General features: G+C 36.5%; 1 protein-coding gene across 1 annotated transcript; it reads right to left on the reverse strand.

Annotated features, from left to right (window-relative positions):
- Positions 1-515: 515 nt before the first annotated feature.
- Positions 516-12,005, reverse strand: LOC117433209 (C-C chemokine receptor type 7-like). The gene is made up of 2 exons (XM_034055275.3): positions 11,923-12,005; positions 516-2,383 (listed from the first exon to the last, which is right to left on the reverse strand). The coding sequence occupies exons 1-2, from the start codon at positions 11,923-11,925 to the stop codon at positions 1,289-1,291; spliced, it is 1,098 nt and encodes a 365-aa protein (XP_033911166.3). The 5' UTR covers positions 11,926-12,005; the 3' UTR covers positions 516-1,288.
- Between the last annotated feature and the right edge of the window lie 3,270 nt (positions 12,006-15,275).

The raw sequence follows: 15,275 nt of genomic DNA on the forward strand, positions 1-15,275 counted from the left end.
ACCAGACTGTTTCAAAACCCTTTTACTATGAAGCTATTATTAAAGGTCAAAGTTAAAGCGACATTAAAACCTTCACCAAAGGCTCCCTCTTGTGGTGAAAATAAATATTACAAGTAAAATGGTTGAAGTTGCACGTGCAGTCAGTTCTTCTGATCAGCAAGTGAGTTTATTGACACATGAAAAAGAGAAATCTACACAGGCTTTAATATGCATAGGCAGACATTGGTATTGATTGCTTACACTGCAAAGAAAAAAAAAGTCTTCTAAGCTTACATGAATACATTTTTCTGGTTTCTAAAACCACCTGAATTATTCTGTACAACAATAAAGAGTACAATAATTTGCATAAATGATCAGTTGCTGCTAAATACTACCAAATTTATTTACAATTTCATTTTAAAGTATACATAGATTGTTTGTCATTTCCAGTGCAGTAATGTACTTTGTTTTTTATTTAGTTTGAATGCCTAGCCTATACAGATACACATAACAAGACAGTACACATATAACTAGGGCTTCTGTTTTTCTGTATTTATTAATTTCATTTTTCGGTGCTTATTTTTAGATATTTTCGAGTTTTATGTAAATCTTTTTTTTTCAGGGCTTTCGCTTTTTATATACTGTATGCAATTATTGTTTTCGGTTACTTTTCAAAATGCTTGGGCGTTTTTTTTTTTTTCTGTCACAATATGTGTAGTAACTCGACAGTACTTGCACACTTAATTGTACCTTCTTTTCTTTGCTTCTTTCCTTTGCTTAAATTCTCTGTATCTAACTGTAATATAGCTTTAAAATCCTGCAAACAAGCCTTCTAATTGTAATCTCGTTTTAAATCTTGCAAGCAGAGTCTCCAATAGAAATGTAGGAATTTGCTGCCACTCAGTAGTTGGGGGAGGGGATGGTTAAAGTATTCAGAATGAATCAATGATATATACAAGGCAGAAGGAGGGACATTGCCCAGCTGCACTGGGAAAGGTAGTATTTTTTTCGTTTTCTTAAATGGGAAAGGGGTGAGTCGACATGAATTGAGTAACCATTTCCAGTGTTTATTGGTTGTACACGGATTTCATTTGTTTTGTATCGGGGATGTTTTATCGGTTTTTATTGGGTAAAACTGAAAATCAGATCAGAAGCCCTATATATACTGTATACACAGTCACCAAACATTTGGTACTCACTTGTAGGGGAAGGACAGCTTGTCTTGTTTTGAAATCAGTACATGAATGAATGGACCTCTGAAAGGCAATTATGAGTGTATCAGTACAGCCCTACAACAAAGTGCTAAAAACTACAGAGAGAACATGGAAGACGATGATGTATGTCCGTTGGAGATGAATGAAAACCTGTTGCTGCTGCTTGGAGGGCTCCTGGCAGAACAGCTGTATTGGGTCCGGCTCATACACCTGAGATCCCTGAGGAGCAGCAGGACGTCATTGCGGAACTTGACCCCCACGAACCCATAGAGGAGCGGGTTGAGGCAGCACCGAATAAACGCCAGGCTGCGGGTCACGTCCTCTGCCACGTGCTTGGCTCCCCGGATGGCACAGTTCATCTGCTTGCTCCCTAGCCAATCGGTGGTCTTCAGGAACAGAACGACGCTGTACGGCAGCTGGAAGAGGACAAAAAGAAGCACTAGGATGCCGATGACCTTCAGGGCTTTGTGCTTTTGGAAGCCCCTTCCTTTTAACAGGGTCCTGGTGATGACCGAATAGCAGAAGAGCATGACGCCAAACGGGAGCCAGAACCCGACTGTCACCTGCGCGAACTGGGTGGCGGCTTTCACAAGCTTGTCTTCCACGTCCAAGATCATCTCGCAGTGCAGGTCGTCTATCTTCACCACTTTGCTCCAAACCATTTCCGGCACACTCATGAATACGGAAACCAGCCACACCAGGGCAGAGCTGACCTTGCTGTAGAAAATGGTCTGCGATCTGAGTTTGTGGGCGACCGTGGCCAGGACGATCGCTATGTACCTGTCGACGCTGATGCAAGTGAGGAACAGGAAGCCGCTGTAGTAGTTGATGCTGTAAAGGCTGCGCACCGCCTTGCACAGCCAGTCTCCGAAGACCCAGCCATGGATCGCGTCTGCTGATCGGAATGGAAGTGTGAGGAGCAGGAGCAGGTCAGCCAGTGCCAGGTTTAGGAGGAAGACGTCAGTCATGGATTTTAATCTCCGGTAGACGATGTATGTGATCAGGACCAAGATGTTGCCCACCATTCCAAGGACAAAGACGACAGCCAGTATGCAGGGCTGGAAAACCCTGGCAAAGCTCTGGGGGTCCTCAACTTCGCACTTGATGGGAATATCGGAGTAGTCGGATGTGTGCTCCGAAATGTAATCAGAGGTCAGTTCGTAATAGTCATATTCCGGGGTGGTCATTCTCTGGAGGGGGGGGGGGGGGGGGGAGGGGGGGAAGGGAAATAGTTAAAAATCGACTTGGTTATTCATGGTCTACAGAACAGTTTTTGGGCGTGGAGTTGACTTGTGAAATATGAGTCTCAGTTTAGCCCATAATGGGACAGTAGTTTACATCACAAAGTAATTTACAAGCTCAGCACTGGACTTCTTTGCACACAAAAAGAGAAGCCAAGGGGTTGATGGGCATTGAGACCAGTGGTGTAGTCCTAAATCTGAATGTGCCAGTAAAATTATACAAATTCAAATTTTATTTGTATACTGAACTTCTAGTAACACATATAATAGGTAATGCACGTAACTATTTTCTACACACAGTCATAGTTGGTGCACTTTTGCAGTCGTCTTCTTTGGCATTTGTTTAACCTTCTTAAAGAAGCCCTAGGTATATGTATCATTGCATTTAGAGGACTACTGACTGAATCAAACAGTGTACGGGACATCATCATCATTATTATTCATATTATTATTTAATTATTCAGCAGACGCTTTTATCCAAAGCGACTTACAGAAATTAAACAAAATATAAAAATAATACATTTCAAATCTTAAAATGTTTCTTATAAGAAGGAAAAATAAAATAGAAAAAGAAAAATAAAGATATGGAGAGAAATGGCAGATGAAGACACAGCAGATATATAAAACAAATGAAGAATTCTAAACATTTAAAATAACTAACTAATACAATAACAACACATTGTCCACAGCTAGTGTCCTTTCCCGATGTTCTTAGACAAATCCGTAGTAATCCTTAATCAGAGGCAGCAGAAACAGGTGTGTGATGGACGCAGGTGAAAACAGCAAAGTCCAGTGATGCGCTATGACGCGCAGAGAACACTTGCAATGCTGTGATATGAGATACGAGTCATGTGACATAGCTTGTCAAGTTCCAGTCCTGATCGACTACACCTGAGATTGAGACTGAACTTCCTGGCCGAATGGCCTCCTCTCGTTTGTAAACTTTCTTATGTTCTTATGATAGGCTTGTGACTTGGTGGTGGGCATATTACAGTCACTACCAGTGCTATTTTTATAAACACCCTAGATTTGGAAGTACTGGAAGCAACGCCTGTATTGCATTGAACACAAAGTACTGCTGCTTGTGCTGACTGAACTCAATATCGAACCAGTGGTCTGTTTCGTTTTTTTTTTTTTTTTTTTTAATCCTCCTACATGCTGGTTCACATAGCACATCTAGGTTTCTATGTAAATACTTTCCAACCACAACGTCAAGTGGAGTCAGTGCTGTCGCACAGATACGAATGTTTGATTTCAAGATATCTGGTCTCTATCTTGTTCTGGCACCCTGTTTAAGATACTATCAAAACAGAGTTAGAAAGAGAAGATGGTAGTGTGTGTGTGTATATATATATATATATATATAACAGATTTTTCATTAGCCTTAATACAATTATAAGCTTAGTCCGTCTCACAAATTCAGTGGTTCCCTAAATATGATTAATTTACTAATAATGCTGGATGACTGGGTGGAGCATTTGTTCACTATTTTATCCAGAAAATGTTTTTCCTAAGTGGTGATTGCCAAGATTAGTACAGTATTCAATGTAGGGTTGTTCTTGGAAATCCTCAACCAGAAACCTACTTTTGCGGATTGTAGCAGCCTGTAAATACTATGGCATTGTGTGTTTTGGTGGTGGTTGGCAGGGATGGGGTTAATTCCAGTTCTTGCCAAAAACATGTGAGAAAGTGGCTGGTGCTAATTGGGAGCAGCCACATCCTATAAATGGAGAGCACAGGGTTCTGTTAGGAGAGAGGAGTGGTGAGTGGATCTGTGTTGTTTCTCTATATTGTCTTTAAAAGTTCAGTGAAGGCTCTGCCCAGCCTGAACAGTTTTTTTGTAAGTAGGGCAGGAGAATGCCCAGCCTACGTTTTGTGTTTTGTTTAAACCTTTATTTTATTATACTGCAGTTTCCTGGCTTCTGAATCTGTCTCGCCGCTATCCTGTCACAAGGATGAAATGAAGAGAAAACGTCAGACCCAATCATTCCACATTGATAGTTAAGTGGATCATATTTGGGAACCACAGTACTTTTTAAGAGGAGACCATTTTCTATTCTGGGATACCAAGATATTTAGCAAGCAAGTAGTCTGAGTGAAGTTATCCGGAAACAAACTCCCCGTCCCCAGAACTCCTTTCCTAGAAAAAAGAGTGGGGAACCATTCTACTTGTGAGGTGTCTTCAAATATATAGGAGCTGATTATCTATTCAGAAATACCAGTTATTAGTAATTAAGGTGTCTGAGTGAGGAAACGTGGGCAATACATTTGTTGTTTCCAAACTTTTGAACACGAGTATATATATATATATGTATATATATATATATATATATATATATATATATATATATATATATATATATATATATATATATATATATATATATATATATATATATATACTTATTGTAATAATTCCTAACGACTGTGTATTTAAATGGAAATGGCTTTGTAAATACCATTTTATTGATATATGTAATTACATTGTAATAACATGTTACAAGCCATTGTCATGTGATAACACACTTATGTAGTGACATTGTAAGAGCATACAATGTTGGTTGTTACCCATTTATTATAATATTATTACATAGTTATGTATGCCCCGTAGTCTATTCTGCTTCTTCTAAAGGTACAATTCCCAAGGCATTACAATAGTAATGACTGGTACAGATTACTCATATAGTGTGCTAACCATATGCAAATGAAGCCCTTATACATATATAGAAAATCTCTAAAGTAGCTTTTTAGTGTTATTCTGAAAGAGGTAACTATCGGGCACCCCTTGTGGGAAGCAAATGCCATTCACTACTGGCAGAGCAAGTCAGGAGACTATGACTAGGTCTCAACCACATCAAATCAAAACCAAACGCCTCTAAGCTGGCATTGCGTGACTTTTAATTTGATCCGTTAGGTCTGAGAAAATGTAGGTGGACCAAAACTATTCTGGGCTGGTTACAATCTGGGCACCTGGTTTTTTATCCAAAGCGACTGTACAACAAACAGAATCTAATTACAGAAATAAAGTAATTTTTCTCATTTAAAAAAATGCTTGGGCATCACAGGGTTAAACACTGCTGCCAGTAGACCTAACATCAGGGCTGAAGGAAGATGAATAATTGACCTTAATTTTTAGAGAAAGGGAAATGGTTAATCAGAATTTGTTTGTGCATTGAAATCAGCTGACTGAGTTCCAGTAAAAATCCTACTGGTAATAACATCTGCCCTTTTATTAAAACACAAGCAGGAATTGCCCACACATGATTTGTTGAAATCAATATGTTATTTTGGAAGCTGTGTAAAAAAAAAAGGGTTCAAGTCAATATGTACAGTGTTAAATGGAATTACAATTGAGTTGTTTCATGTGTTATAATACCAGGTAGCCGACCCTCAAGTTTCAACCTGACGCTATTCAGATTAGTGATTTGTTCGTTGTGCTGACTGTAATCTGTACCATACTAAAAACTCCTGGTCTAGTCTTAGTTTTATGATTTTGGTACCTACATTTTTATTACTAATAAGAAATAATCTTCTGAATAAAAAAATACAGAGACTGCTGTAAATTGTTTACACACTTATCATAGAATTGTGATATTAAAGTGTCTACAGCTGCTATCAGCCTGCATTTCATTAGAATTGCATTTTAGGTCAGTCTGCTGTGGTTCAGATTAGCGTTGTTTAGTATTTTGTACTTCATGCTAAACGTCTTTGGATTTCAGATTTACTATGGTTCTCCTTATTCAATTTGTATCGGTAAGAGAAGCTAATCGTTAACTATTTTGGAAAGTATATGAATTCGTTTCAATATTTGATCACTCGGAAAAATAACATTTTGTTTGTCACTGGACCAATCTTGAGTAAGCAACCACAGAGATAAGGAACTTGAAAAAAAATGAAACACGTGCCATATTTGTTATAACATGTGTCAAGCACATGTCTGTGTTTTGTAAGAACAGCAAAACAACAACAGCTTAGTCTACTTGGTGTGTTAAAGTGCTGATTTAGAGAGACAGCCAAGGGTTTTATGTCTTAAAGCAGATTAAGGGGGCTATTTTAATAAGAACGTAAGAAAGTTTACAAACGAGAGGAAGCCATTCAGCCCATCTTGCTCGTTTGGTTGTTAGTAGCTTATTGATCCCAGAATCTCATCAAGCAGCTTCTTGAAGGATCCCAGGGTGTCAGCTTCAACAACATTACTGGGGAGTTGGTTCCAGACCCTCACAATTCTCTGTGTAAAAAAGGGCCTCCTATTTTCTTTTCGGAATGCCCTTTTATCTAACCTCCATTTGTGACCCCTGGACCATGTTTCTTTTTTTCAATTCGACATTGTCAATACCTTTTAGAATTTTGAATGCTCGCCGCGTAGTCTTCTTTGTTCAAGACTGAATAGATTCAATTTTTTTAGCCTGTCTGCATACGACATGCCTTTTAAACCCGGGATAATTCCAGTCGCTCTTCTTTCTAGAACAGCAATATCCTTTTTGTAGCGAGGTGACCAGAACTGAAGACAATATTCTAGATGATATCACCGCATTTTATAATCTTGGAGCCACTTATTAATCCTTTCTTCTAGTCTCTACATGGGGACATATGGAAGGCACAAAATTAATGCTTGCCTCATTTGAGGATGCCATTTTTTCCCCCGTATAAATCAATGGAAAAAAATGAAAAAAATTCTCAGTGAAAAATATATTGCTGCTATTTTCAATATTCCATGCATGAAAGTGTTAATATTACAGCATACTATAAACAATACACTTAAATAATAAAGTAGAACCCCTCTTGGTGTTGGATTTAAATTTAAAAGCTGTAAAACTGTTTTGTAATGTGCCTTCTCTGACTGCAAGCAGAATCGCTCATACAGAATAAATAGTGGTTGCCTTTACAAGAATTGGTCAATCGAAATAACGTTTAAAATATAAAGTTTTTTTGGTTTTTTTTGTAATGAGAATGTATTTTTTAGATTTCCTAAAAAGACCCTTACCCAGTGCTGAAATTGTCAACAAAAAAGTGCAGGTACTTGTATGCGCAGCTGGGTGTAAACATTTAAAAAATGGAGAAAATTTGAGTACCAATGAATAAATACTTTTAAAATGTATACATATTGGTACACAATAAGTTTAATACAAAATAAGCCTTAAAAAATAACAGATGGGGTCTCCCGAGTGGCGCAACCAGTACAGTCGCTCCACGAGGAGTGCAGGATGTGCCCTATAGTCTGGAAGTCGCGAGTTTGAGTCCAGGCTATTCCTTTGCCGACCGAGGACGGGAGCTTCCAGGGGGCGGCGCTCAATTATCCGAACGTTGCCCGGGGGAGGGAGGGTTAGGTCGGCCAGGGTGTCCTCGGCTCACCGCACACCAGCGACCCCTGTAGTCTGGCCGGGCGCCTGCGGGCTCGCCTGTAAGCTGCCTGAGAGCTGCGTTGTCCTCCGACGCTGTAGCTCTTGGGTGGCTGCATGGTGAGTCCACAGTGTGAAAAAAAAATGGTCGGCTGACGGTACACGTTTTGGAGGACAGTGTGTGTTCGTCTTCGCCCTCCCGAGGTAGCGGTGGGCTGAGCATAATAAAATAATTGGCCATTCCAAATTTGGGAGAAAATAATAAAAGATAATTGGCAAAAACGAAATTTATAAAAATAAATAAATAAATAAATAAATAAATAAATAAATAAATAAATAACTGATAAAATATAACCAATTCACTATAAAATGCTGAAAATACTGAAAGAGTTGTACCCTTTGCATTTATCACTCATGTCATGTACTGTAATATAACACTGAAGTTAAACCTTGAATGACAAGCATTAAGAAATATTACACTATGCAGTAACTGCTGTAGAGAGGGAGTTTTGTTTTAAGATATCCTAAAAATTTTGAAATTTTGATGGGATGATGCTATAAAAAAACTGTGCTACAATAAAATGATACAAAAAGGTGTAAGTCAAACAATGCACAAGAGGGGGTAAAATACCCCTCTCATTTTTAATGTAACATGTACTTGGCCATTTCTCTGAAATCATCCCCATACTTTCCAGACCCTGGGTACTCACCTACAACAGGACCTGGCCGTGCTACAATGATAGCCTTGGATTGGAACATATATCCCTGAAACAGTATTAAAAAAGTAGACTTCTCTAATTTTTTTTTAATCCTTCCCTGGCATTGTGGTTTCTGCACAATAAACAAAGTAGCAAAAGTCACTGTGGTTTACTTGTCTTTTTTGAAAACTCAGATTTTACTTTAATAAACTCACCGTTTGGGTTTCCGTTTACAGTCCTCATAACAGACAACACTAGGATCACATCAAAACATGGATTTCTGCCTTCAAAGTCATGTGCAGCAATGGTCGTTCGAATATTCGGATAGTTTCTCTGCCGCACTAAAGAAAACAACAATTACTCCATAATATACCCCGAAGTCAGTTGAATTTAAACTTAGTTGAATAATTATGACGTCAGGGTTCAGCTCATAGTCTGAACTTGCTGGACACACTTGTAGTTGCTCCTTCAAGGCCAGCCTAAGGTTTTTTGCTTTAGCATTAGTGACTGGCTGTTCTCGTTTACATTTATGTGATGAGCATGTAGTAAATTAACACTTAACGACGTTGTGGAAGTTTGCAAAGCATAGCTTTATTTTCTTACTGGTATGTGCAGTTGCCTGTCCCTTGGCATACAATTTTACAAAAGTGCTTTGTGTCATCCAGAATCAAAGATGATAATGACTGGCTTTTTGTATGTAAAGCACCATATTCCAAACAGTTCCCATGAGGTCTGTATTTAGATACTGTGTACAAATGTGATCATTCAGACCTTTCATTGTGAGTTAATGGAGAAGCGCTAACAAACTTATTTATTTTTTATTTTTTCCTGGAACTTGACATGATGAGCTGTAGAGCCCTACACATCCCAGCTGGCTGCAACTTCTCAAAATCAATCTAAAAACAATGAATTCCTTTGTTTTAATAAAAGGCAGTTGGTAGATAACGCTATTCAGAATTAACTTAAAACTATTTTATTTTTTATTTTTTCCTGGAACTTGACATGATGAGCTGTAGAGCCCTACACATCCCAGCTGGCTGCAACTTCTCAAAATCAATCTAAAAACAATGAATTCATTTGTTTTAATAAAAGGCAGTTGGTAGATAACGCAATTCAGAATTAACTTAAAACTTTTTTTTTTTTTTTTTACTGAACAACCCAACACAGCTTCTTTCATTTAAACATTTGTTGCCCTTTTAATCTTTAACCTAAAAAAATAAAATAAAATAAGGCAATTATTTGCGGTTCTTTGCGCAAAGAAAAGACTAAAACGCAACCCAATCTACAAATGTTTTAAGTTCTTATTTTTAACTACTTGCCGAGTAGTAAATACGTGAAGTGGCTGGAAACTTTTGCTTTATATTTACTATACAATTAAGACGAATTTGTCAAGACGTTTTTCTAATTTATTCATAGATAAAAGTATTTTAGTAAGTTGCAGTCCATCAGCGTGCTTTGGAAATTCATGCCAAGGGGGATTTATATTAGTAAAAAAAAAACTAAAACATTATGATTAATGCTTTCTACATTTAAATCATACGCTTTTCAAAATAACAACATGTACAAACCAACGAGGCAGCGGCTAGGAAATTAAAGACACATACCAGTGTTTCATAAAACACATTTTAAGACCATTGTTTAAACGACAGAAACATTAACAATAACATTTAGAAATATAGTTCATAATGACAGTACCTACTCTGCTTTTGCCCGCAACCAAATCACTTCACCATGCTGTAAAATAAATAACTACAACTCCCATGATTCTCCGCATTGGGTGAAAAGCAGATGAAATTAGTCCCGGCACCCAGTACCACCATTAAAATAAGTCCCGCTACTGAGTACCAGTGAGTACCAGTGTCGTAGGAAATAAGTTGACCGGGAAATAGGTTGGCACAATGTCACCCCTGCCCTTACCCCAAATGAGTAATATACAGTACAGTTTAAAAACAGGTAAAGCTATCTAATACATCTTGGAGAAAGACAAGACCATTCATATACTGTACAGCGATGATTCATCAAAGAACAAAAATGTAATAACTGAACCACAAAAATCTAATAATTGTGGTTCAGTTCATTTAAATATTTTACGTTTTGCAATTAGGTGCTAATGTCACTTTATATTGTATGAAATTATGTAAAAAATATATAGGTACATTGATTATTACATTAGTGGAATTCGATATTTGATATTATATGGTGTTAACTGGGCAATAATTACCAGCAATAACCATTGTTATAAAATAATATTTATATTATACCTATATGGGTAGCACTTTATAATAAGGTCCATTAATAAACACTTTATTAACCCTTTATAGACTATGAATACATAGTATATAAACTATGAACAAACATGTTATAACTATTTATACAGCTCCTTATTAGCACCATTGTTAATGCTGTATAAGGTCCACTAATAAACACTTCATTAACCATTTGCTCTTTCATAGTTACGGAGCATCTATTAATCCTTAATAAATGGTTAATAAGTGTTTATTAGCGGACCTTATAAAGCATTAATAATGGCGCTAATAAGGTGCTTTATAAATATTTATAACCTGTCGTTTCTGTAATGCCTAGTAAAGCAGGAATCCTTCTACATGGTGTATGAATTTCAGCTACCCAAGCTAATAATGCATCAATAGAACGAACAGGGGTTCAATATGAAGTGTGGTGGAATACAATTTAGAACCTGCTTAGTTAAACATTGTTGCCATTATATAGAACCCCATGTTGTCTTGCTATACTGCTATAATAGTAGTTATTAGTATAGTGTAATCTGAAGACAACAAGTGCTCCTATAAACCACACAAATACAAACAAACACCCAGTAACATGTTGTACACTATTGGAATTAAAAACAATACAGATAGAAAGTGCAAAGGAGCACACTAAATTCTAAGATTTAAACCTAGAAATTCTAAAAAAAACGGATTAATCTGTGTTTACATAGTCGTCATTAGCGCTGAGGTTTAGCATTTAAAGCAATGAGGGATGACCTATAAAACAAAGCTGCTAAGATTTTTGCATCACTGTTTGCAACTTGAAAAACTGTTAAACTCTCAATAGTGCTAAATTTAGAAATACTAATAAATTAAATGGCAAACATAAATACATTGTGAAAGACATCTAGACTAAACATTTTTCGCTGGATTTCTTAAGTATCTTTTAGTATTTCAATAGTTATAAACATGGTATGCATTTTTGTAATAACCGTATTATTACACGTGTGTGTAAAACAGTTATTAAGACACACCTAATATAAAACTGCAACCTGTTTTTTTAGTCTTAATTCTTAACATATTTTGTTATGATACTGATATTAATTGAAATTGTTCTTTCCTATAGTACTTTTGTAAAATATGTCTTGTTTTCTGATATTCTTAGATCTCATTAAAAATTAGACTTATAATTGTAAATTAGTTGAAGATTAACAGAAGACACTTACCATCTGTATGTGTGTGTGAATGAAGGCTGCAGTGGATAAAGGCTGCAATGGATCAGAGTGAATAACAGCTATGAGGAACCAGCTTGGCTTATAAACTGAAGTCTTTGAGAAAAGTTTGTGGCTTTAACTGTTTATCAGCAAGGTGGCACAAACCACACCTGACACTGACTACACTGAATATATAACCTTTAACAAGTCACACATCTGACCACGCAAGTAGTATTGACTTTTTTCTTATTTGTGTTCAATTTGTAATTGAACTTTTAGTAAAACTGCGCTAATAATATTTTTTTGTAAAAAGCTCTGAAAATCTGGCCCTCCGCTTTGAAAAAATAAACTATAAAAATCCATATCCCCTTCAGTCACGATTATTTTATTTAATTTCTATGCTTTTAAAACTGGATATGTGAACTATATGGGGTTCGACAAGTTCTTCTGCCAAGACTTTAAAATACTATTATATGCATAGATGCGAAACTTAACATAACATAAAAACGTAAGAAAAGTTTGAGAACGAGAAAAGGCCATTCGGCCCATCAAGGCTCGTCCCTTGTTAGCACACCATTCTCCACCATTGGCACTTCTCAGTAGTCAGTGATATAGAAAAAATAGGCGCTTGTGTGAAAAAAATGTTAGACCACTTTGTGCTTTAATTACAACTTCTAAAAAGTCATGAATTTTGCCACATTTTCTCTTATTTTAAATTAATTACATTTGTGGCCTATTAAAGTCATCAGTTAAATTAAACAATCACTAATTTGCCAATTTTGACAACTTCCCAGGATTTTCAGTTACAGGGGTTTGATTTCAAATGCACAACAAATCAAATCCACAATAGCAATGGAGGTGTTCTAATGAATTTGCACACTACTGTACCTGCTCCTCAAAGTGACAGTGTTTTGTTCATTGTATACTGTTATGATTGTCATGGTCCTCTGAGGCAGCTTGCTTTTGCAGTATATCCTTTGTTTTTAAATGCCCTGTTTTTAAACAAGGAGTGGCCCAACAGCATGGGTTCAGAAGTTCGTAAGTGGTAACTGCTGGGTCTTGACAAAAACATTTTGAAAAACATGCAGTGTGGTGTGGGTGAGTTGTGTTGGGTGGTGGCTATGCAGAAGACGGTCTGGTATCTATAGGTTAGAAGGTCACAGTTGTAAAGTATCTGAGAGCATAACCTGTACATAACCTCTACACAGTCTTATGAAGGGTTGCACTGCCTGTTTAGAGGTACCATGTGTGTTGTAGAGCAGAAACTAAAGCCCTTTACCCGCATTTGTAAAAACAAGAATATTATAGTTGTCCTTAAACATTGAGTTTGGGCTAAACTGCATATATAATCGAAAAGCTATCTTACAACTACGTTTTAAATGCTTAAAAAATAACTACTGCACTATTGCAGGTTTAAAGCAAATGGTAGCGTACAAACAATATGTGGTTTCAAATGATCAACCTCCTCATGATGTTGGCGCAGCTGTTTGTATTCAGAACGGCAACAAACTTTTTAAGGGGGATTGGAATTGTTAGAATGTTAGCATGAAGAGAATTTTATAATGCTGGGAAGAAATCGCTAAATAGCAACTATTTTTTTTTTTTAAATATAAAATGTCCCACAAATATTTAAGGAATAAATAGCTTTAAATGTTATTCAAATCATCCAAAGTGGTTCTGGGTTCTATTACTAGAACATTTAGAAATGTCATTACTTCCACCTTAAATCCACCTTAACCTGGCTTTGAGCTTGCTTTCAATTTTTCTAGAAAATCTTAAGTGCCAGGACTAAAAAGATTTCCTCATTCCATTCTCATCTATAGATTATTTTTCATTAAAATATTGAAAATGGAGGTCAGGATCTTCTTCAATGCTATAATTCATATTAGCTCAGAAAAAAAAGTTATTAATGTAGCAAATAGTTCCTACTGGAATAAGTTTGCCCCAATTTTAACATAGACACTTTTTACAGGGTGATTCTTTATGCATATAACTTATCCCCATTTGCGGATATCACATAGCTGTTATCTTTATTCCAACCTGTCGGTTTTTATACATGTGAAATTTGGGGGGGTGTAGTAGATAAATGTACTACCAAAAGTAAAGCCATGAATTTCTAAATATAAATCAGTGTTTTGTAGCCCCATTTTTGGGGGAAAATATAGAATTTTTAGGTAACACTTTACATTAAGTATCTCTAATTACTGTGTATTTACATAGTAGTTACTTAGTAAATGCATGTGTACTTACACATAGTTACAATGTTATTATGCATCGTTACAATGTACTTAACATGTACATTTTTTTGCACAATATATGTAAGTACGCAATTGTATTGGAAAAGGGTTAGGGATGTATCGTGCAAAATGATTTACACATTAACTATGTAACTATGTGTAATAACACTGTAACTATGTGTAAGTACACATGCATTTACTAAGTAACTACTATGTAAATACACAGTAATTAGAGACACTTAATGTAAAGTGTTACCATTGTTAGCATTAAAAAACTGTAAAATAGGATCCTCTGCAGTGTTAGATTCTATAAGAACTATTGCAGAAACTGCTGGTGGTTTCTCTCTGCTGTTTGGTAACTGTACATTGGGTGGGGATTCCAGTCACTGCAGCGCTTTGAAAGGACAGAACAAGCTGAAGTGATTTTTTGTTTTGATCAGCGGTTTAAACAAAACTGCAATCTGGCAGAGGAGTACATCGCACGAGCACCAGACCACGATTTACAAACCACAGCCCTGTTTGCATGAAGAAAGAAACCCATTTGTGTGGCTTTGCATGCATAAAAAAAACCAACAACAACAACAAAAACAAGCAGCATTTTTACATAGTCACACCCAAATCCTGTAATACACATGTGGTTTGTTCATACTTCAATGATGTATTTGCTTTTTATTTTGAAAGTGCATGAGAGAGGTATCTCTTCAGCCTGGATCCTCCAGTTGTACAATCACACGTGCAATGGCTGTTTAGGTCACATGTTGTCCTCCCCCTCCCCCAGATGCCTAATTAAAGAGGGGAGCAAGTTAATCAGCAATCAACTGCAGGGAAGTAGGTTTTTAGGATGAAGTTTGCATACTGGGCATCTAGATATGCTTGCATCTGCCTCATTGCAATCTCTTTAGTGTAATGACTGCCAGTGTGTCTATTTCTTTATGTTTTGGAAAAGAGAGCCACACAAACAGAGGCAATTCTAAGATAACAATATATTTAAAAAAAGAAGTGGAAACAACACAGAAAACAAAAATGTTTCATTAATACAGATTACACACTCAACACTGTCTGTGTTTGTGTTAAAAATTAAAGAGCGTTACACTGAAAGATGAAAAGTTCCTCTGATTTTAAAAATGT

Source organism: Acipenser ruthenus, chromosome 33, assembly GCF_902713425.1.
Source record: "Acipenser ruthenus chromosome 33, fAciRut3.2 maternal haplotype, whole genome shotgun sequence".
NCBI lineage: Eukaryota > Metazoa > Chordata > Actinopteri > Acipenseriformes > Acipenseridae > Acipenser > Acipenser ruthenus.